At 56.3% G+C, this 24,153-nt stretch overlaps 1 protein-coding gene across 6 annotated transcripts in view; it reads right to left on the reverse strand.

Moving 5' to 3' along the window:
- The window catches only part of MAST3 (microtubule associated serine/threonine kinase 3), a 78,530-nt gene that overhangs the window by 41,745 nt on the left and 12,632 nt on the right, over positions 1 to 24,153 (reverse strand). For 2 of the 6 annotated variants that reach the window (XM_050934283.1, XM_050934281.1), the window contains exons 1-2: positions 22,788 to 22,894; positions 20,430 to 20,519 (exon numbers count right to left, since the gene is read on the reverse strand). The exons of 1 other annotated variant lie outside the window; for it this stretch is intronic. In XM_050934283.1, the coding sequence (XP_050790240.1) occupies positions 20,430 to 20,519; positions 22,788 to 22,834 (137 nt within the window). In that variant the 5' untranslated portion in view covers positions 22,835 to 22,894. Of the gene's footprint in view, positions 1 to 6,770; positions 6,862 to 16,596; positions 16,743 to 20,429; positions 20,520 to 22,787; positions 22,895 to 23,426; positions 23,892 to 24,153 lie in introns of those variants that run through there. 3 more of the 6 variants (XM_050934282.1, XM_050934287.1, XM_050934284.1) reach the window with 3 other exon arrangements.

Raw genomic sequence — 24,153 nt, forward strand, 5'->3', positions numbered from 1 at the left:
CACCCTGCACGCTCTCACTCCAGAGGTTTATTTTTAAAGTGAACACAAATCTTTGGCTAGGTTAGTTCCAGTAATCTCTATACAGACAGATTCTGATGATATTTCCTGTTTCTGCGCACTCCACCCTCAGTGCTACAGCTATCTCGCGCCATTTTAACCCTGCCCAATGCATCAGCTGCATCTGGCTCCCTTCCTCCAAAACAAGCAAGCCTTGTGCAAAAACGGCTTCTCACTCTTAAAGTTAGGAGTGAGGGGCACCAACCCAGCCCCCAATGTCCTGGCTCTAATCCTACATTTGTAAGTTTTGCCAAAAATGGAGTGGAAAACAGCTGTCAGCAAAAATCAGGCTATTTACAGAAGAATGTGACCCTCAGTGCGGCACATTTCCAAAGTCACCTTTCAGCAGCACCACAGCAACTATCACACCGTCAAGCACACTCTCACAGACAAGGAAACTGTTACAGCAACTGTGACCCAAAAGCCCCTCACAACAACCTGAGAGAGCACAAGAAAACCTGCTACAGAAGACAGGAAGTAAACACCGCAGCAAGTTGAGAACTGCATCATCTGACCTATCTCATTATCACAGCCCCAGGCCATGTCCACAGCATCAGTATTAGATTTATTTCATGAATATAAGCAAGGCAATCCCACCCCAGGCTGCCCCGCAAGTGAGACAGGAAGCAGAGTCTGAGAGCTAGAACATCAGTGCACGATGCATTCAGGTGTCTTGTTCCTTTCCTACAGAGCCAGGCCTAAGATGGGGCCTGTCACATTTCTCCATTAAATGTTTAAAGAAATAAGCATCTGGTTAAAAAACACCTGCCAATGCACCACACGGCCAGGGTGGCTCAGAGGAACGGGTCACAGGCCCCTTTGCCTTGGACATGGGCTCAAATCAAAACCTGGTCACAATATGACCAGCTGTTATCAGCTGGCTGCTGTCTAGTGGCTTGTGGGAAAGGACTGGATGGTCTAGACAAGGAATTGGCAACCTTTGGCATGTGGCCCATCAGGGAAAGCCCTTGGCATGCCGAGCCGGTTTGTTTACCTGCCGTGTCCGCAGGTCTGGCCGATCGCAGCTCCCACTGGCCGCGGTTCGCCGCTCCAGGCCAATGGGGGCTACAGGAAGCAGTGCGGGCCGAGGGACGTGCTGGTCCTACCTTCAAAACAGGCCCAGTCTGGAGCTCTGGGTCCAACACGGAGCCCTGCCAGGGCAGGAGGAGGCAGAGAGTGAAGCTTGCACTGCAGCTGCCCAGTTTGACTCTGATTGGAGGATTTAACTCTGGCGCATTTCACCAGCATTCACTTCAATTCAAACATTTTTAGTTCAAGTAAAAGCCACGCAAGGGGCCAAGCAAGTCCACTCAAGTTAGTGAAACCGGATCTGCTGCACAAGACCCAACTGCGGACTCCGCAGGCACAGTGCGCACTGTTCCTGGATGAGGATTGCAAGGCAATCCCAGGTGCTTCCCTGCAACGCCCCCACTCCGATGAGCCCAATCTCCTCCCTCTCTGGGCATCACACAGGTGTATGGGACATAATACAAACCACACGAGTCACCCGGGCACATTTTCAATATGTCCAGTCTGATATCACAGGAGAATTACACCTTCATTTAAAAAACAGGGTCTCAGTGTATAGGCAGGCCACAGTTCACACTGTAACCACGAGACAAGGCGCTGAGTCTGGACTCCTGGGTTCTATTCACGAATCCAGCACTGACTTGCTGTGAGACCTTGGGCAAGTCACTTCCCCGCTCTGTGCCTCAGTGTCCTTACTTCTGAAATGGGTATATGGCAACATCCAAGTGAAGAGCATTGAGACGGCCGGACTAAAAGCACGATGTCAAGTAGCTCATTTTTTAAAAATGAAACTGGCATCAGGCAATCAGATCAGGGTGCAACAGGTAATGTTGCTAGTATAGACCAGGGTTTAAATGGCTAACAATCGCAAAATGATGTCAGTCACAACTAAACTATTGCCTTCAAGATGACAGTGTAATTCAGCTGGCCCTGTTAACCGATTTCTCAGGCCCTGTCTACACCATTCGGGGAAACTGTCAGCCGCCTTCTAGCATGAACTGTAGCTCACTAGAAAGATGCTAGCTTGCTTACCCAGGCTTGAAAAAGTATGCTATCTGGGCCATTCACCTCAGATCAATTTACAGATAGCAGCTGTGATGCATGTGCTTAGTCCCAGCACAATCACACACTCCTCTCTACATTGTTGTAACTCAACAGTGCGTTCAGACAATTCCCTCTGCATGGTGACTTCTTTACTTTTTAACAGTCTGCATGGTCAAAGAATTTCAGAACTGCCTACTGGAATATAATGAAGTACAGCACAGAGCAGGCAGCAGCATCACCAACTCCAACTGTCCAAAATTTATGAGACAGAACCCCCAAAAATCATGAGTGGGCTTAAAACTCATGAGATTCTAAAATCAAATGTGTTTCGGGTTCTTTGCACTAACTGGGGGGCAGAGGGAGAGCCTTTAGGTCACACTTTGGTCACGTTTTCAAGCTTTTCTCTGCAACCATGAGGGCTAGAAACTTACTTGAACAAAAGCTAAAGCAAATGCTTAAGTGCTTGCAAGACCAGGGCCTACTTTTGCTGCTAAGTCCCGAGGCCTTAATCAATCAAACCCCATCCTAACACAACGGGCACAACTAAACATCTTGAAGCCACCTGCCCACGACACTAGAGTTCTGATGTGATAGCAAGATTTTGCTGTAAGAGAGACTGATGTCAGAGTGCTGTGCTGTCGTCACACCAACATGCAGTTCTGACACCCAGGCAGGAAAAAAGGGTCAGTTAAAATATCAAGATAAACGAAGATCACTCAGAGGCTGCTCCCTCCTGCTCTGCTGAGCTGTTCCAGCACCGCACCAGCCATTTCAACAGCCACGCGGCAGGAAACTAGGATTCCTCATACATTATAGGGCTCTTCATCGTACCAAACACCACGATACGTTTCTTAGCTATTATAAAATACACTGCACTGTAATTGTGTCTCTGGGTCTAGCAATACCAATGAACCACAAGAGCACTCCCCAAGCCCTTGGGGAGAATTACGGCCTCCTTAGGTTCAGCTGGATGCATATGACTCTTAGATAATCACTCTGATTATGTGTATTTTTTTAAAAGTCATTTCACGGAACATTCATTTCACAGATGTGCTTCCATGAGGACAACTATTATTATACAAGATAGAGCGGTGCCAGTCATACTCCCACCAATACAACTGAAGTTGACACTTTATCCCGAAATTGTTGTCCCCCCGCATCATTTAATTGGGACATTTTGTCCCCAAACTTGCACTCATCAAGTTTTACACATGTGGGTCAAAGAGACAAAATCTTTAAAGCTGTGGTTTGCAGGACTGGGCCCTGGAACGGACAGTTTTACAGTTCTATCTCAGTCTGTGTGCAAGTGAGTCAAATGCCCACATTGTATAAACATATCAAAGATGCTCACTCCTGGATTAAATGTGGTACCAGAGATTTCAAATCTCGCTCTCTATCAAAATGTTGCCCCCACTGTTCACTTGTTAAATTTTCATACATGCACCTTTGTGCTTTCCTCCAGGCTGCCCCTCACACCCTGTACACATTCTCAAAGCCCCGTCCCAGTTCTCCTTAAAACCCTTCTCAAAGCTCTCCTTTGCCCTGATGCTGCAAACAACTTGGCAATGGCTAGGCTGCTGCCATGCGGAGATCACTGCCTGTCGCCCTGACCGCTACTGTCGCATTGTTTCCTTGCACTCCCATCTGTAACCACATGTTGTCTCTTGGCTTATGCTCCAACAGTTGGGGCAGGGTTGTGGGTTTTTTTTGTTCTGGGTTTGTACAACAGGTCCTGGCCCCTGACTAAGGCTCGTAGGCACTAAGATAATACTAATAATAAATAGGAGCCCTTTTTAGGGAGCAAACATTTTAAAAAGTAGATTAATCACCCTTTTGAATTTGAATAAAATCTGAATTCCATGTTTTTAGGGAAGCATTTTATAGATTCATAGATTCATAGACTCTAGGACTGGAAGGGACCTCGAGAGGTCAGCGAGTCCAGTCCCCTGCCCTCATGGCAGGACCAAATACTGTCTAGACCATCCCTGATAGACATTTATCTAACCTACTCAAATATCTCCAGAGATGGAGATTCCACAACCTACCTAGGCAATTTATTCCAGTGTTTAACTATCCTGACAGTTAGGAACTTTTTCCTAATGTCCAACCTAAATCTCCCTTGCTGCAGTTTAAGCCCATTGCTTCTTGTTCTATCCTTAGAGGCTAAGGTGAACAAGTTTTCTCCCTCCTCCTGATGACACACTTTTAGATACCTGAAAACTGCTATCATGTCCCCTCTCAGTCTTCTCTTTTCCAAACTAAATAAACCCAATTCTTTCAGCCTTCCTTCACAGGTCATGTTCTCAAGACCTTTTGTCATTCTTGTTGCTCCTCTCTGGACCCTCTCCAATTTCTCCACATCTTTCTTGAAATGCGGTGCCCAGAACTGGACACAATACTCCAGTTGAGGCCTAACCAGTGCAGAGTAGAGCAGAAGAATGACTTCTCGTGTCTTGTTTACAACACACCTGTAAATGCATCCCAGAATCACGTTTGCTTTTTTTGCAACAGTATCACACTGTTGAGTCATATTTAGCTTGTGGCCCACTATGACCCCTAGATCTCTTTCTGCCATACTCCTTCCTAGACAGTCTCTTCCCATTCTGTATGTGTGAAACTGATTGTTCCTTCCTAAGTGGAGCACTTTGCATTTATCTTTATTGAACTTCATCCCGTTTACCTCAGACCATTTCTCCAATTTGTCCAGATCATTTTGAATTTTCTGAGCTTGTCTAACTAGACGGTGAAGCCACTCAGCCCTCACACAGGCTAGTGCCGGGGACCGTCAGAAAATACACAACAGAAAAAGATTAACGTTTTTGGGAAAAATGAGCTCTGGCCATTCCAGCAGCAGCCAGTCATTCAGTGTCGCTCCTCAGGGCAAACAGAGCTCTCCTGGTCTGGGAACAAGACCTGCTTGGTGGGAGAGGGGTGAAATGGTCTGGCCTGGTGCTGGCTGGGGGAGAGAGAAGGAACATGGGTAATACTTGCAAAACTGAGATCTGGTCTGCACCAAAGACCTGTATCGCTCAGGGGTGCGAACAATCCACACCCCTCAGCGACACAGTGATACGGACCTAACCCCACATGTAGACAAGGCTATGTGAGCGGGAGAACTTCTCCTCCCACAGCGCACCTACCGCCTCGCAGGGAGGTGGGCTAACTACGCTGACGCTAGAGCTCTCTCCTGTTGGCGTACAGCGTCTTCAATAAAGCGCGGCTGCTGCGCCAACGCAACATTTTAAGCGTTAACTTGCCTTGAGCAGCGCACTGCTAAGGCCCTATCCACATGGCAGGAACCTTGCTAACAGTGGTTATTTTAATGGCTGGGTTTAAACCCAGCCTAATTTGGGCAGAAATTCCTGTCCCAAGAACTGAAATCTATTCTAGATGATAAGGACAGAGATGCTGGTGTGGCTAGCACCACTCCAGCTGGAGTGTGCACAGGACCTGGATGGCAACAGTCTTGCCTGGGAAACTCCAAAGATCTTACAGACCAAACGCCCCACTGCTGAATCCCCCTACTTGTCTCCTTAGCTGGGGACTGGCCTGACTCTGAGGTGGCTCCCCCTCCAGAGCACTACTCCCTAGCCTGAGCTCCATCCTGCTTATCACCCTGGCTCTACAGCTGGGCACCCTGAAGTGTCTTTAATCCCCCTGCAATTACCTCCACTGCTCTGGGCCCGCCCCCACCTCCTCCAGCCCAGAGCTCAGCAGCTCCAAGCAGGAGAGGAACCCAGCCTGAGCAGAGCTTGAGTACGGAGACCTGGAACATCCTCTCCCCAGGGTGGCAGGACTTGGGGGCCCCAAATCCTGAGTCACAGGCACCCATCACACATCCCCCCCACTGCATGTAACCCCCCTGCATACAGAGACCCCTCACTGCATGTAGCCCCAAAAGCACTGGAACAGTTTTTAAGGGTGGGGGGGCTGAGAGCCACTGAACCAAACTGTAAATCCTGTATGTGACAGAAACTACTTCAAACCAGGTGGGACTCACCCAGCTCCAGGACCTATGTGTAGCCTCCATAGTGTACAGAGCAACCCCCCCCCCACAATTCATGTAACCCCCCAGGCTACAGAGGCCCCCTCTTCATGTAACCCCAATGCTGCATGTAACCTGTGCCACTGCTTGTGAGCACCGCTCACACATTGCAGTGATAACACCTCGCCCCCACTGCATGCAGCACCCCCCCATTCTCCTCCCCCAGCACCTAGCACTGCTCCCCTACTACATGCAGCCCCCCTTCCTCCCTCCGCACCGACTGCATGCAGCCCCCCATTCCTCTAGTACTGACCCCCACCGCATGCAGCCCCCCCGCACCTAGCACTGCCCCCCCACCGCATGCAGCACCCCCGCACCTAGCACTGCCCCCCCACCGCATGCAGCCCCCCCGCACCTAGCACTGCCCCCCCACTGCATGCAGCACCTCCCATTCTCCTCCCCAAGCACCTAGCACTGCTCCCCCACTACATGCAGTTCCCCCCTCCTCCCGCACTGCATGCAGCCCCCCTTCCTCCCTCCGCACCGACTGCATGCAGCCCCCCATTCCTCTAGTACTGACCCTCCCACTGCCCCCCACCGCATGCAGCCCCCCCGCACCTAGCACTGCCCCCCCCACCGCACGCAGCCCCCGCACCTCTTGGAGCGCTGCAGCAGGTCGCCCTGGCCCCGGTAGCCGGGCGGCGCCGCACCCCAGTAGCTCGGGTCCGACATCCCCGCCGGGCCCAGCCGGCACCAAACCGCGGCGCGGAGCAGCGGGCCCAGCAGCCTCCGAGCGCGGCGCAGCGAGGCCCGCCCCGGGGCTGGGCCCTGCCGCCTCACAGCCCGGCCCGCCCCCGCCAGGGGCCGCCCCTCCGCGCCAGGCCAGCCCCCCCCCTAGCTGCCCGGAGCTCCCCTTCCTGCCCCCCCGCACCTCTGCCCCCGTCCTGCCCCCCCCCGAGCTCCCCTTCCTCCCCCCCGTCCTGCCCCTCGGAGCTCCCCTTCCTCCCCCCCGCACCTCTGCTCTCCCGTCCTGCCCCCCCCCGAGCTCCCCTTCCTCCCCCCCGCACCTCTGCCCCCCCCGCGCCCGGCCAGCCCCCCCGTCCTGCCCTCCCCAGAGCTCCCCGCCCGGACCTCCGCCCCCTCTGAGCTCCAAGCCCCCCTCGTTCCCACCCCGTGCTCTCTGCCCGCCCCGTGCCTGGCCAGCCCCCTGGAGCCCACCTCCCTCCCCCTCCCCCACCCCCTCCCAGGATCCCAGCTCCCCTCCTCCCCCCCCCAGGACCTCTGCTCCCCTCCGCGCCCAGCCAGCCCCCTGGAGCCCTCCTTCCTGCCCCCTCCCGGGACCTCTGCCCCCTCCAAGCTCTGAGCCCCTCCCGGGACCTCTACCTGTCTCTGAGCTCCGAGCCTCCCCTTCCCCTCTGGGCCCCCCTTCCTCCCCCCCGGTCCTCTGCCCCCTTCTCAGCCCCCCTGGAGCCCCCCTTCGTCCCCCCCAGGACCTCTGTCCCCTTCTGAGCCCCCCTGGAGGCCCCCTTCCTCCCCCCCCGGACCTCTGCCCCCCACCCCCATCGGAGCCTGCCCCCAAGACCATAACTGAGATCACTGTGCCTCCAAGTCGTCCCCCCCACTGAGCCCCCCACATCTGCCTCCGGGCCTGCCCCCACTGAGCCTTCCTCCCACAACACCCCACCTTCCAGTCTGAGCCTACCCCCAAGCTCCACACACACACTGAGCCCCTTCCCAACCCAGAGCCCCTCCTGCAGTCCTGGTACCCCTCCAACTGAACCCCCTTCCCCTCCATATGAAGGCCTGAGACCCCTTCTTCTCCCAGCCCCCCTCTGCTGAGCCCCAACCCACCCCCAGCAGCCCTAAGACTCCCTCTAATTAAGCCCCCTTCCTCTCCCAGCCCATGTAGACCCAGCCCCACACACGCTGTCCCACAGCTGAAGTTTCCCTCTTGCCATGTGAGGGGCTGAGCCCCTGGCCTCTCCCAGCTGCCGCCCCCCCCCCAGTATCCCCCCTCTAACTGAGCCCTGTTTGGCCCCCAGACTGCATCCATCATCCCTCCTCCCCCATTGAGCCCATAGGTCCCCTTCCTGCCCCCAGGCTGATCTTATGCCCCCTTCCTTTCCCAGTCCCCAGCTATAGGCTTTCTGCTCCCACCGCCCAGGAGGGGCTACACTGCCCCTGTGGCTGCAGAAGGGGGGCGCTGGCAAGTGGGGTCATTGGAGGCACTGTCCACCACCCCACACCCATCCACCCTTCCTGCCCCACTGGCTGTACCCACCTTGCTGTGGTGTGTGCCGAGCCAGAGCGATTGTCATGGACACCGTGTGGCGTCTGTGTATTTCCTGCTGTCTGAGCCACAGATAAACAAGAACATCTGTAGAAGTACCACAGCAAGCCACATTCTGCTCAGCGCTCTCACCCATGCAGGCAAATCAGCCAGGCCCAGGGGAGCAGTAGGGCCTAGTGGAACTCCACTGAAATCACAAATTTTACAGCCTCTGTGCTGCTCCCATGCACATCACTGCCACGGAGCCCCCGCCCCTCCCTGTGCAGCAAGGACCAGCAGACACCCTGCAAAAGAGGGCCTTTCCCGCCTTACAGACAGACGTTAATTCCGGACACACTGCCAGGTGACAGGAAGACCGCCACAAGTGCACAAAAATCAAGCACTCAGTTAGGAAATGCCTGAAGGAAGGCTGCGCAGGCAACCACGTACTGCCTTTGAGGGCCAGATTTTCAGACACCCTCAGTGCCTACTGTTCTCAGTGGGAACTCCTGAAAAGCTGGGCCCATTTGTGGATACTGAGCCCATCTAAAAATCCTGGCCCATTAGGGTGAGCCAACTCCCACGGAACCTAATGGCAGTCTTCCCAGCGACTCCAAAGGGCGTTGGTCTATCACACAGAGCCCTATTTTTCACTAACCTTGTTCTCTAAAGCAACTGAGCAAAACTCCAAAAACCTTAAAACAAAAAATTCAACCTGGAGCAGAGACCAAGCCTGGAAAATTTCAACTTAAACAGTTTGCTAAAGTTATAAGCCACTGAAAAAGGGTTAGAACGGGTCATGTAAAGGAACCTTAAGTAAAGGTGTTGCTGCTGCCATGCCTATAACATTCATATTTCTACCGCTCACAGCATCCACCTCAGCCCCTCAGTGCAGGGCACATGTTTCAAATGACATTTTGCTTGTGTTTGTATCATCACCACATCAAAACAATCGAGGAATTGGAATCATCTCACCAACAGGAATCGCACTGTCTCAGCTGGCCACAGCACTGGCACAGATGTCCCTGGATTTTAGTCAGTGAAGATACTTGGGACAGAGAGAAAATTTAAGCCCAATCTCCCTTTTTCCTCTCCTCAAAATCCTAATTAATACTGAATCTGTGACATCCCAGTTGTCTCCACAGCAACCGTCTGATGTAATACCCAGTGCAGCAGCACTCCCACAAGAGAAGCCGTCCCATCTGGGCCAAATGAAGGATCTTCGGCACTAAGGTAGGAGGAGGAGACCGAATGTTACAAGAAAGTTAAACTGCTGTTTGCGTAAATGTTCTCTTACTTTGGGCTTGCTAGGGATGAAAAGCCTCCTTTAAGCACACGTCTGCTCAGTGAAGGAGGTGTTAAGCAAATGGGTCGCTGCAGGAACAGAACCCCAGAGCCACAGGAAAGCAATCCCCGCCACAGCAAGGGAATTGGGTTAGGCAAGAGCAGGAGGCTTTTCCACTCTGTGGTCACATAGTGTGGAGTGTCTTAAAGTTGCAGAAATGTATTTTTAAATCTGCCTAGCTTCTTCCTTCATTGGCAGAAGAGCTCCAGACAGCACGTTACAGATTTTGCATGTTCTTTTCTTAGGCTTGGTCTACACACAGCATTTGTACCAGTCTCTCACTATGTGGCTAGAGGTGTGAGTTTCTATTGGAATAGTGATACTGGTGCAATCCCCGTGTGGATGCAGTTGTACCAGTATACTAGCATAGAGGGAATACGCTGTTCTGCTCTACCGGCACTGGCACAGTTAACGGGGTACCGCTTTCGTGTTTAGACAAGGCCTCCAGAAAGCTGTGAACTTCCACTGCTCTTGCTGCATTTCACCCTTGAGAGGAACCACAATCCCCTGCAACAAGCCAAACTCAGCCCTACTGGCAAAGATCCATGTGGTGGTGAAGCTTAGTGCCAAGCGAGTCTGGCTCTCCAATTACGAGGCTTGTCTGTTCAAACCATTCCCTTTTTACAGGGAACGCTGGTAGCCTCCCATCTTTTCCTTTGGTACAGTTTAGCTCCTACACAACCAGGAGTTTAGTGCCTAGAAATCTAAATTAAAAGAGAAACCTGGACCCAATCTCAGCCTTCTTATAGCTACATTAATGAGAAATCCACTTCTTGCCAATCACACACAATGAAGAGTGTCCGATGCTTTTCAGCCAGACGGATCTCCCAGTGCATTTTACAAACCATGGACTTGACTCTGCAGCGGGACCCACATGCAGTGCTGAAGAAACGGGGACAAAGGGGAACAACTGTATTGGGGCCCTACACTCAGGAGTGTCCCCAAAACATCTGACTGGGGTGAAATTGAAGGTGGTGAGGCCTCGGCGAACACGATGCACCTGGGCCTCAAATTTCTCCTGACGGGCTTGACCACATGGACGGACCCCATTGCTTGTCCTTGGCCCCACTGGTACTGAGCATGCCCAGGAATCCATCCGTGCCAACCTCACTGCCGGGTCAGGGTCTATAGGGATCACTTCGCCCTGGACTGATCAGCGGTTTCCTGCTGAGCAGGACACATCACGCGTTTAACACCACAGAGCAACACTACATAACTTTTCAGGGCAGGAAATGAAGACAAATACCACAGCCAAGGAAAACGACACAGGGGATTTAGGGAGGCAGGAAGCAATTACTCATGCTGGAATTTAGCCAGGACACTACAGTTACCAAGAGTGCCCCTAAATCTTTAATGACTACAAGTGGTCAAGATCTCAGTTTACATCTTATCCCCAAATCAGCACCCCCAACAGTATTTTGCATGTTCGAGCATCTGTTCGTGACTGCAGGAAAGGGAAACACATGCTTGAACCTGGGTGCTTTGGAGAGTTCCATGCAGGTACTTGCTAGGCCCAGTCCTGCTTCATTTGAGAGCTGACAAGATCACAGCAAAAGGCAGTATGGGTGCAGCCTAATTAACACAAACAATAAGACACACAGTCGTTAAAGCAAGGGAGTTCTGAAGGCTCCCAAGACACCCAGAGCTCAGCCACATTGTGCCTATATAAAGCAAGCCACCTCCCCCAATCCAGTCATCATTGTGCTTCCAGCAAGACCCTTTATGCTGGAAGCACTGCATCACCATGACAACTTCCTCCATCACACTCTTCTTGGTGCCGCAGTTAGAGCGCTAATGCAGAAAGGAGCATCTGCATTGACATGTTCCTGAGAGCCAGCAATGGGTTTTCAGCAGCCACGCTGGGGAAGCATCGGAGGGTTTTTATTAGTGAACATGTCAGTGAGTTTGAGGGAGGGAACAATTAGCACATAATGATCTGACCAGCCCCAGTGGCCTCCAGCTGGGAGATCCAAAACCATGCCCCTAACCTCTGTTTGCTGGAAGCTGGGAATGGCCACAGGGGATGGATCACTTGATGATTCTCTGTTCTGTTCATTCCTTCTGGGGCACCTGGCTCTGGCCACTGTCACAAGACAGGATGCTGGGCTAGATGGACCTTTGGGCTGACCCAGCATGGCCGTTCTTATGGCCTTCAGCTTGCCTTTTTTCATGTATGTTGCCCAAGGGCTGGATTCAAGGAGAACAAAACCTTCAAAGTAAATTTCCAACCACCACTCTTTCCCCTGCAATAAGGTAGCTAGAGGAGCAAATTAAATTGCACCTAGAGATGGGAGTCCTCCCGCACTGTGCAAACATGGCTCCAAAGCCTTATCTACACTGGGGAAATTTCATGTCCCTCAGAAGATTTTACATAACCAGCTAGAGTTTTAAGGGGGAGGCATAGCACAGTGGTTTGAGCATTAGCCTGTTAAACCCAGCACTATGAGCTCAATCCTTGAGGGGGCCATTTAGGGATCTGGGGCAAAAATCTGCCTGGGGGTTGGACTAGATGACCTCCTGAGGTCCCTTCCAATCCTGATATTCTATGATGAGCTAACCCTGCACAGAGCCATCCACACTGGTCTCCCAGGCAGCTGTGGCATTGAGTTGGCTTTAGCAATCTTCACAGAATTTCCCTAGCGTAGACATGTCTAGAGCCTGCACTTCAGCAGCCCAGGCCCTTGCTAAACACTTCCCCACCTTTATGCAGAAAGCAAGTGGCAATTTTATTGTCATGCCCAGAAAGTTTCTTTTTGTATGCAAAATAAACGTCCTTCCTGAGACCCATGAATCTGATTACTACAGTGCTGGTCAACAAAGAAAATCTGTAGGCTTGCTGCTTTCCCACGGCCTGAGAGACCAGACAGATTCCATGCCTCAGCCATTCATATCCTGCAAAGTGCAGTTTGGATGACTCTTGCTGTATTTATGATTAAACTGGTTGCTGACTGGCTGGCAATGTCACTTATCAGAGACCTCCCTTACTCACCCTGCCTTGTACAGACACTTCTGGGCACAGTATCTCATACTTGTGTTGGAGATAGGGTGACCAGATGTCCTGATTTTATAGGGACAGTCCTGATATTTGGGGTTTTTCTTATATAGGCTCCTATTACCTCCCACCCCCATCCCAATTTTTCACACTTGCTGTCTGGTCATCCTAGTTGGAGAATTCTCTCATGCATTTATTTATATTAATCAAGTGAGATCTCTGTAACGTTGGAAAGCCTGCAACAGGGAAAGGAAAAACAGAGAGATAATCCCCCACCCCGTGTTTTAATTCATCTCCTGGCTTGATTAGTAGGGTAGGTGCTAAGTGATCCCAAGTGTAAATTGCTTGTTACCACCTTTTCAGAGAATATACAACAGCTGCCTGAAAAGCACAGTCTATAGCCTTTTAAACGTCAACTGTCAAACCAAAACACTGCAGCAAACAGGGCAAGTATCTGGAAAGCGTGAACAAGAGCAGTTAAGTGTCAGAGGTTCTCTAGAGAGCTTCCAACATGGTTTGAATCTTAAATTAAATTGTCCTAACTGATGTCGGCATACAGCTGCTGCAGTGATTACATTACTTGTGTGAGTTTACACTTTGCTCCTTGCATCGGCCGTGCGTGTCCTCACCAGGAGCACTTGTACCAATTGGACAGTCAGTGTGGGGCATTGTGGGATGGCTTCTGAAAGCCAGCGATAGTGGATGTAAGCAACGCAGTGTCTACATTCTCACTGTGTTGCCCTAACTACATCGACATTGACTCTACATCTCTCATGGAGGTGGAGTTCATAAGTCAATGTAGCAGGCGAATTTCGTTAGTGGGAGAGAAATTTTGGTGTAGTCATTTACAGAGTTAGGTCGACATAAGCTAACTTGCATCTACCTAACTCTGTGGTGTAGAGCAAGGCAGAGACTTTAAAGGGAGTTCTCTCTGCCTGAACCACTGAAGAATCACTCTGGAACTACTCTCTTGCTTGCAGATTACCTAGGCCTGGGTAAACAGGTGCAACCTCACTGATTGAAGAGAATTTGGTCCCATAATCCTACTTGTATAAGAATGAAACCAAACAGGCCTAAGAACTAAACATCAGCAACAAAACCCTGAAAAATAAGCATCTGCCACCCACAGGATTCTATTCTAATGGAAGTTTCACTCAAAAAAGCAACACTTTTCACCTTCTTCTGCAGCATGGGTCACTTGCAGGTTTGAACTAGTGTAAATGGTGAATTCTCCATAACCTGAAGTCCTTAAACCATGCTCTGAGGACTTCAGGAACTCAGCCAGGGGTTAGGGGTCTATTGTAGGAGTGGCTGGGGGGGTTCCAGGCTCCAACGTGTGGGAGGTCAGACTAGCCAATCTGAGTTATAGTGGAGATATACCCATCTCCTAGAGCTGGAAGGGACCCCGAAGGGTCATCAAGTCCAGCCCCCTGCCTTCACTAGCAGGACCAAGTACTGATTGTGCCCCAGATCCCTAAGTGGCCCCCTCAAGGACTGAACTCACAACCCTGGGTTTAGCAGGCCAATGCTCAAACCACTGAGCGATCCCTCCCCCCTGAGTCCCCATCTCCCTGCAGTGCATTCTGAAACTGGAAATAAGTTGAAGGCAGACATCTGGAATAAGCTTTGTGGCACTGCAGCATCTCCCCACTGTGGTTTGGTTTAGCATCTTTTCCCCTGTGGAAAGAACAATAACTACCGGAGAAAGAACGTGCATAATTCTGTGCCATAATGAAGCAGAATCAGAGGTTGGCATCAAACTCTAGCAGGACAATTAAGCTCAGCAGAGAAGAGGTGATTCTTAGTTTGACTGTTTCTGTACAGTTACCTCACTGAATTCCTTCTCTGTAAAATGGAAGCTTGTGACGAACTGGGAATGTTCTTAATGTTTGCTCTGAATACTGTGTTGGTGCCTCAGTGTCCCCATGGCAGTTCTTAAGTATCTGGCAGAGCAAAGGGCCAGTGCACCTAAATGCCTGACACTCTGTCTCCTAGCAACTGATGGCCTAGGCCCCTCCTCTGCAAAGGTGCCAGCTGAAGGTGTTGGAGACAAAGGGATCAGGTGACCTCCTGGCCCGGGAAAGGGGTTGAGCAGAGAGGAGGGGCTGGGAGGGGTGGTTAGTCTGGAGCTGGCTGGGGTCAAGGGTGGAGGGCAGACCTGGGGGTCTGGCTCACTGCCCCCCAGAATGGACCCAGCCGAGGGGTCTGGTTCGCTGTATCTACAAGCTCTGTTTTAGACCCTGTTCCTGTCATCGAATAAACCTCTGTTTTACTGGCTGGCTAAGAGTCACGTCTGACTGCGAAGTGGGGGTGCAGGACCCGGTGGCTTCCCCAGGACCCCGCTGGGGTGGACTCGCTGTGGGAAGCGCACGGAGGGGCAGAGGATGCTGAATGATCCAAGGAGAGATCCAGGAGGTGAAGTCATGTGAGCTTCTTGCCCTGAACAAGTCTGCTCCAAGGGAGAGGAGGCTCCCCAAAGTCCTGTCTGGCTTGGTGGGGAGGAGTTCCAGAGCATCGCCCGGGGACTCCGTGACACAGCTCATCCCTTCAGACCTTGGTGCCCCTACTGCCAACTTACTGATGCAGAAACACAAACCACTTAGAAACTCACAGCCAGTCGAACAGCCACCAGCACCCCAGGATCTCTCCTGGGTTCAGCTTGGAAAAGGTTTAGAATTTTGCTTTCTTAGGATGTTCTGAGGGCTCTCTGCACTCCCAGACCTGCTCTTCCCACGAGAAGTGTCAGTCCCACAGTGGGGGGTTGGATTTACATGTTGGGAGACTCCTCAAGGAGGAAAATGGCAAGATGCTGGATGGTGCAAGCCAGCAGAACTCCCTCTGCTGGACCACGAGAGAGCAAAGCACCATGGATTCCCCATCTCTGCTCATGTAAAAATGCACTCAACCAAAAAGTCTCTAGCCTCTGGTTTATCGACAGCATATGCTGGGCTGGTTGGCACACATGGAGTCTGCACAGCCACACACACACGCAGTCGTGGCATACACAAGCACAAATACATACACACACACACAGCGAATTGACTGTGCTCAATATGCACTCAAATCTAATTAGCACGAGAAGAAAGAGTCAAAGGGTTCCTAGGCAAACATCCTGGGGAGAAGGAGTATGAGTCTTTCTGCTGATGCCCTTGTGACATGACGTGTTGTGTCACTCAGACCCGCTTAGCAGGTTAGTGCCACTGGCACCAGGTATCTGCACCCTGTGATGTAGGAGAGATGCCTTTTGGAAGGGGCGTCAGAGCCCTGATCCTGCACCACTAATGCCAAGGCAGTGAACCAGGCCCTTGGGCTGATCTCAGAGAATCCAGATTTGGGGATCACAACAGGTTTGTCTGGAAAACGATAACACCAAGTGTAACAGATACATACATGCAGCCTCCTGGTGCAGACCAGCCAATCACTAAGGCCTGCCCTGAGCCAACACCCCAGACTCTTGCGCGCACAGGGTCCAGGGTCCTACCCACCTCACCACCACAGCAACACCTTCTGGACCTTGTGTCTCTCCGTGCCCCTCCTCCGTCACTCTGTTCACTCAACAATCATCATGACTGGGGCAGGAGCAGGCTCCATCTGGATCAGCCTCCCTACGTCTCTGTTCCCCAGCAGATCTCAGCTGAACACAGCCCCATTCTCCCTCGCCCTGCCCCAAACCTCTCTCCTTCCCCAATTGTCCTTAGTTACACTCAGTAAACGCATCAATTCAGCAAAGCACTTAGGGATAGAGCGTGTACAACAGGATGCACAGAATAAAGTCACACGTGCACACAGAGCAGAGCATGCACACGCACGTGCACACAGAGCAGAGCATGCACACGCACGTGCACAAAGTGTTCCTGTTAGCTGTAAGCAAGTACCCACTGCAGCTGTAAGGTTTTGAGACCCTCGTCTCTGCTGCCACCAGATCTGACCTCATGAGAAACACGGATCTTCAGACTGCCCTGGAAGCTGCCCTTCTCATTCCCAGCCTGATGCTCAGTCAGGAAAGTGCCTCTTTATGAGACTGCAAAAGAAAAACGCAGCCGCTCAGGCCCTGAGCCTGCAGACTCCCTGTGCTGAGGGGTTCTCTTCCTGCTCCTGGCCATTCCCTGCTTCTCTGCCCTTTTTGGCCAACCTGAAACCAGAGAACTTTGAATCCCAGAGAACAGGGTCCCTAGGGCAGGGCAGCCCATGGCCAGAGGTTCAGCCTCAGGTTTGCCTGAGCGGCCACACCAACATTACGGGGTGCTGGATTTGGAGCACATCCTGGGATTTAGGAAAGTAACAGAACTCAAACTGCATTGCCCGGGGCAGTTGAGGCAGCCCTTGAGGAAGCTCTCTCTGACCCTGGCTTCATCCCGCTCCCTCACTACGACTGCAAGACACACTGCACCCAACGTTGCCTGGCCGAGGCAGGGTTGAAACGTGCTCATTTTGCTCTGCTGCTCTTGAATTCATGTCACTCAGCTCAGCAGTGACCCGGCATGAACGTCTGGGGGAATATACCTCCGTGGAACAGGGCCCATAAGTACCGTCCACTCTCTGGGCTTTCAGTTCAGCACCAAGCTCTGCCTCCACAGTTCATGGATCCCGGGTACACACTGGGGCCAGGCCCTGCCTCCCAAGACAAAGCTCTCGGCTGGCTCCTGGGCTGAAATCCCTCCCAAGTGCCCAGAATGAACTAAGTACAGCTCCGGGCTAGAGGTGCAGCCCTTTCTCCCCAGGCCCACAGATTTGCTGCAGAGGAGCACTGCTAAGCAACCCTTGTTTTTCCATGATGCTGGTTCAGATGGACTCAGAAACCTGCGCCCTGCACACACACAGAGCTGTGTGCCCTGCCTGGAGAAACCTGAGTACACACATGGCTTCCCGCACGCAAACCAGCGGGGGCTGCTGCATTCAGAGGAGAGGATGCCTCAACCCGCAGCCCCATCCCGCACTCCGAATTCCTCATCCCCATCCCCCAGCCTGGAGCCCCCTCCTGCACCCCAAGCCCCTCATCCCCGGCCTCACTCCAGAGAACACACCCCCAGCCCAGAGCCCTCACCCCCTCCCGCACCCCAAGCCAATGCCCCGGCCCAGAGCCCCCTCCCACATCCCAAATTCCTCATCCCCAGCCCCACCCCAGAGCTGGCACCCCCTCCCGCACCCCAACCCCAGCCCAGTGAAGGTGAGTGGGGGAGAGCGAGCCAGCGAGGGAGGGGGAATGTAGTGGGCATGGCAGGGCAAGGGGCAGGGCTAGGGTGTTCGGTTTTGTGCAATTAGAAAATTGGTGACCCTAGCCCCTCCCTGGGGGGCTGTGAGCTGGTGGGGGGGGGGCTGACATGTTCCCAACTCCCACGGAGCCCCTGCCAGGTCAGACTGATGGAGCTGCTGCCAGACAGCGCGAACCCCCAGCCTTCCCGGGGGGCACATGGCTACTGGGAAGGGAACTCGGCTCCAGAAAATGCTCCCTGCAGCCTGGGAGTGAGCATGACTCCACTGGGTCAGCCACCAGCGCTTGGCCTGGGTGCAGCGGGTCCCCGGAGTGCCTGAAAACCACTGGGATCCATGGGGCACCTACTGAGCAGCGCCAGCGTCCTCCAGCCGAGCCAGAGAAAGCGAATGGCTGGGAAACAGCCCAAGTCCTTGGTGCATCGTCCCTGCTGCCATGACACTGCAATACCCAGGTCACGTTCCACCCTCTCCACACAAGGCTGAGTCCTGCCACCCATCGGTGCCCAGGGAACTGGTGCAAACAGGCACATTGGAACGAAAAGGAGCTGCCCAGCCTCTTCCCACACCCTTCTCCCCAAGCCCCTGCCACCAGAAATGCCCTCACCCCCTCTGCTGCTGAGCAGGCTTTGGGAGCAGCACCCTAGGGAGCCGGGGCAGTTACAGAGACACCCAGAGGGTACAGTCCCCTGCTGTTACATGCGCGCCTGTCCGCCTAATGGCAGCCGGGGTCCGAATGCTCTCAGTCCAGCTGGTCTCTCTCCAGCACACATCCACTGCGTGTGGGGGGCAGGCACAGCCTGGCTCTCCAGCTGCAGTCCAGCATTAATGCCCATTTCAGATGGAGCAGGGGCCGAGTGGGAATTAATCTGTCAGACAAAACCCTTCCCATTGCCCCATTAACAGGCTCTCCCTGTTGGAATCAGAGACAAGAGGAGGAGGTGAACTATTAGCCCATAATGCAGAGACCGCGCCAGCCTGATGCACACAGCTGCCTCCCCGCCCAGCCCAATCCAATCCACACAGCCGAGAGCGGGGAACCCCAGTCTGACCCACAGGGCCAGCCCCTCCTAGACAGACCTGCACAGCCGAGCCCCCTAGCCTGTCCCAACCCACACAGCCGAGAGCCAGTCCCCCCACAGAGATGCCCCCCCAGCCTGTCCCAACCCACACAGCTGAGAGCCAGTCCCCCCACAGAGATGCCCCCCGGCCTGGCCCAAACCACACAGCCGAGAGCCAGTCCCCCACAGAGATGCCCTCCGGCCTGGCCTGAACCACACAGCCGAGAGCCAGTCCCCCCACAGAGATGCCCCCTCAGCCTGTCCCTACCCACAAAGCCGAGAGCCAGTCCCCCCACAGAGATGCAGCCCGGCCTGGCCCGAACCACACAGCCGAGAGCCAGTCCCCCCACAGAGATGCCCTCCGGCCTGGCCTGAACCACACAGCCGAGAGCCAGTCCCCACACAGAGATGCCCCCCGGCCTGGCCCGAACCACACAGCCGAGAGCCAGTCCCCCCACAGAGATGCCCCCCTAGCCTGAAGAGACCCGACCCGCACAGCCAGGAGCAGAGCCCAGGCCATGCAGGACCCCCAGCCTGACTCGCAGAGTTGGGCCAGTGGGATCAGAGACAGGAGTGCTCAGAGCTGGGGAGTTGCTGACAAGCAGGAATGGATGGAGAAGGCAGTGGGGCAGGCTGTCCCCCATGTCAGAGATGCACAGACTGGGCCGGGAGGCTGCCTGCTTGGGGTTAAAGGCGCTGGCGCTCAGGCACTGGCCCCATTTCATAGCAAGAGAAACAAGGTCTCCTACCACCACTGCTGCAGGGCCCCTCGCATCTGAGCCCTGCAGTGCCCACCCCGACAGGCTGTGCTAGCAGAGTCCTGCAGCTCCCCACGTCATCCAGCAGGGGGAGCACAAGCCAACACTGGATCACAGCTCCAGCTGCAGGCTCCCCATCACCCCTCACTGCCCCTGCCCCGTCCAGCTGTTTGAGGGGAGGGGGCAGGTTAACTGCGCAGTGACAGTGGGCCCCGCACTGACCCAGGTGATCACGGCTATAACACAGCGGGCCCCTTGGCTGGACCCCCTTGACTCACCCCCCCGCCCCTGGGGCCATTCATGAGCAGCCTCAGGCAGAAGGTTCCAGGTGCAGCGGAAGGGTGGGCGCACTCCCCGGCTGTCCTGGCATGGCTGGAACACCCCCCCCCCTCAAGGTACAAGGGATGCTGCGTGGCAGAACACAGCCCACGGCGGCACTCAGACATGCCAGGTGCATTCAGCGCTGCAGCAGGAACCTCCTTTGCCTGCCCTGCCTGGGAGAGCACTACAGTTACTGATCTGTGCCCTGCTGCCCTGTGCGAAGGGCTCCCACTCTGAACAGCAGCCAGAGGGTTTACAGCCTGCTGCATGCCCCAGGGCGCACCCAGGGCTGCTCCCTTTCAGCTCTGTCCCGGCCCCAGCTGTGCTGGGTGGTGCTAGGGGACCACAGGGTCTTACCTCCAGGGATGCAGGGTTAGTAACGGGCTGCAGGGGCTGCAGGGGCTGCAAGGGCTCAGCAGGGTCGGGCTCTGGCTACTTGGAGACAAACTGTAAAGCAAGATGCACCAGACCAGTGTGAATTCAAATGCCGCCCCCTCCAGCGCCTCGTGCACCCTGGTGCTGGCCAGCAGTCACTCAAGGCCACACTCCAGGTTGCACAGACCCTCCAGTGGGACTTCCTGTGGGGCGTCTTGAGGGTCAGGACTAAGAGGCCCCTCAGAGATGGGGCAGGGCTGGACTATCAGGAGGGGCGAGAAGCAGCTGCACAACCGTTTATGTGCAATGAGTCCAAAACTGGAATTGCAGGGGGTTGCGGGCAGGGATCAAGGGGCCTGGGCAGAGCAGATGGGGAGCCTGGGGCTGGACTGGCAGGGAGCTGTGGCAGGTCTGGAGTGAGAGGCACTGGCAAAGCTGGGAGGGGGGCGTCAGGGCTGGGGAAGGAGGGGGCTCTGGGTCAGGAGTGAGGGGCACAGGCAGAGCTGGGAGGGGGGCGTCAGGGCTGGGGAAGGAAGGGGCTGCGGGTTGGGAGTGAGGGGCACGGGCAGAGCTGGGAGGGGGAAGCCCAGGGCTGGGGAAGGAGGGGGCTGCGGGTTGGGAGTGAGGGGCACGGGCAGAGCTGGGAGGGGGGGAGGAGGCCAGGGGAGGAGGGGGCTGCGGGTTGGGAGTGAGGGGCATGGGCAGAGCTGGGAGGGGGGAGGAGGCCAGAGGAGGAGGGGGCTGCGGGTTGGGAGTGAGGGGCACGGGCAGAGCTGGGAGGGGGGCAAGAGGCCAGGGGAGGAGGGGGCTGCGGGTTGGGAGTGAGGGGCACGGGCAGAGCTGGGAGGGGGGCAAGAGGCCAGGGGAGGAGGGGGCTGAGGGTTGGGAGTGAGGGGCAGGGGCAGAGCTGGGAGGGGGGAGGAGGCCAGGGGAGGAGGGGGCTGCGGGTTGGGAGTGAGGGGCAGGGGCAGAGCTGGGAGAGGGGGAGGAGGGGGCTGCGGGTTGGGAGTGAGGGGCACGGGCAGAGCTGGGAGGGGGGAGGAGGCCAGAGGAGGAGGGGGCTGCGGGTTGGGAGTGAGGGGCAGGGCCAGAGCTGGGAGGGGGGAGGAGGCCAGGGGAGGAGGGGGCTGCGGGTTGGGAGTGAGGGGCAGGGGCAGAGCTGGGAGGGGGGCAGGAGGCCAGGGGAGGAGGGGGCTGCGGGTTGGGAGTGAGGGGCAGGGGCAGAGCTGGGAGGGGGGAGGAGGCCAGGGGAGGAGGGGGCTGCGGGTTGGGAGTGAGGGGCAGGGGCAGAGCTGGGAGGGGGGAAGGAGGCCGGGGGAGGAGGGGGCTGCGGGTTGGGAGTGAGGGGCACGGGCGGAGCTGGGAGGGGGGAGGAGGCCAGGGGAGGAGGGGGCTGCGGGTTGGGAGTGAGGGGCAGGGGCAGAGCTGGGAGGGGGGCAGGAGGCCAGGGGAGGAGGGGGCTGCGGGTTGGGAGTGAGGGGCAGGGGCAGAGCTGGGAGGGGGGAGGAGGCCAGGGGAGGAGGGGGCTGCGGGTTGGGAGTGAGGGGCAGGGGCAGAGCTGGGAGGGGGGCAGGAGGCCAGGGGAGGAGGGGGCTGCGGGTTGGGAGTGAGGGGCAGGGGCAGAGCTGGGAGGGGGGAGGAGGCCAGGGGAGGAGGGGGCTGCGGGTTGGGAGTGAGGGGCAGGGGCAGAGCTGGGAGGGGGGAAGGAGGCCGGGGGAGGAGGGGGCTGCGGGTTGGGAGTGAGGGGCACGGGCGGAGCTGGGAGGGGGGAGGAGGCCAGGGGAGGAGGGGGCTGCGGGTTGGGAGTGAGGGGCAGGGGCAGAGCTGGGAGGGGGGCAGGAGGCCAGGGGAGGAGGGGGCTGCGGGTTGGGAGTGAGGGGCAGGGGCAGAGCTGGGAGGGGGGAGGAGGCCAGGGGAGGAGGGGGCTGCGGGTTGGGAGTGAGGGGCAGGGGCAGGGGCAGAGCTGGGAGGGGGGAGGAGGCCAGGGGAGGAGGGGGCTGCGGGTTGGGAGTGAGGGGCAGGGGCAGAGCTGGGAGGGGGGCAGGAGGCCAGGGGAGGAGGGGCACCGGGATAGCGGGGGGACGGGGCACCAGGGCTGGATGGCAGCGGGCGCGGCTGTGGGTGGGTCTGGAGCGAGGGGCACCGGACCGTGTACCCCCCACCCCCGCCCGGGCTCCAGCCAGAGCCCGGCGGTAGGGAAGCGCGCCCCAGACCCTGCGCTCTCCCGGCCGGGACCGCGGCTGCAGACGGTCCCGCAGCGCAGGGGGCAGCCCGGGGACCCGTCGGACCGCGCAGCCCCCCCGCAGCGCAGCCCCGCACCCCGCGCGCCCCCGGACTCACTCCAAGGTCAGGGACGGGATTTTCAGCCGGTCCCTCCGCGATTTCATGGCTGGGGCGAGCGCCCCTCCCCGCCCGGCTCCCAGCAGCACGCAGCGGCCGGCACCAGGCTGCGCTGGAGCGATCTGGGAACCGACCGCCCCCGCCCGTCGCTCAGCAGCTGCGGCTCCCGAAGGGGAGGCGGCCCCCGCCCGGCGCAGGGACGATGCGCTGTGCGGGGCCGGCTCTGTCCCCCCTCCCCGCCCCCAGCGCGGCCGGGCCGCCCCCGAAGACCCAGAGCTTCCGCTGCGCAGGGTGGGCTCGAGCCCGGCACCCACCGCATGGCTGGGGGCCAGGAGTGGCTCTCCCCGCCCCCAGACCTGAGGGGAGCCCCAGGCTGTGCAAGGTCCAGCCCCCCCCCCACGCCCCCCGCTCTCCCGTAGGGCCTGGGCCATATACAGGCCCATGAGCCTGCAGCAGCCTCCGCTAACAGAGCTGGGTCTTGAGCAGGGCTCACTTTGCGGTGCTGCAACAGACTTGGCACCAGCTCTGAGCCCTTTGCCCAGAGTCTGGGCAACCTTCAGCCCCACAGCAATCTGCCCCCATGTGGGAGGCCGGCTACTCACAGCCCCTGGCCACCAGCCCCGTTAGAGTCTCACTCACAGGTCCTGGTCCAGGCGGGAGTCACACTCAAACCACATCCTTCAGAGTCACTTGGATTTCCACAATGCATCAGAAGAGAACAGGGGCCAAACACGCTCAGTCCAACGGGCCCAATCCTGCGGGCTCCCTGCTTCCTGGCACAGGCCTTGGCACTGCACTGAAGTGCCACTGCAGACACAGGATCAAACCCATCCCTGGATCGACCCCACTGCATGATGCCAGGAGGGATTTGTCTCGGTGCCCAGGCTCCCCTAGCTCAGAGCAAAGTGCCTGGGGCGAGTGGGCAGCTCCACTGTCACTCCCGTTGGTGTCAGTCCCTCCACAAGGTACCAGTGAGAGACTCCGGCCAGAGCCTTCAGTGCTGTCTGGGCATGGAAAGGCTGTGCCGGAGCCAGTGTGGGATGGAGCCGCCCTGAGCACAGAGCAGCCTGGAAGGAGATAGCAAACCACCACCAATCACTTCAAAACAGCCCCATGCTGCACCCACCCCGGCTTTGCCCTGACGCGAGTAGTGCCCTGGGCCTGGCTGGGACTGAGGCGTATCGCTGGAGCTCCACACTGCAAGGGCCTGTCCCAGCAGGGAAAGGGGCTGAGTAAAGAAAAATGACACCCTTAAAAAGGCACCCTCCTCCCGACTCCAGCAGGGACCACAGTGCTGTCCCAGCCCCAGCTGGGCCCCGCAGCACAAGGGAAGGGCCAGAACTCTCCCCCAGGACAAAGCCCGTCC

Source organism: Gopherus flavomarginatus, chromosome 24 (genome assembly GCF_025201925.1).
Source record: "Gopherus flavomarginatus isolate rGopFla2 chromosome 24, rGopFla2.mat.asm, whole genome shotgun sequence".
NCBI lineage: Eukaryota > Metazoa > Chordata > Testudines > Testudinidae > Gopherus > Gopherus flavomarginatus.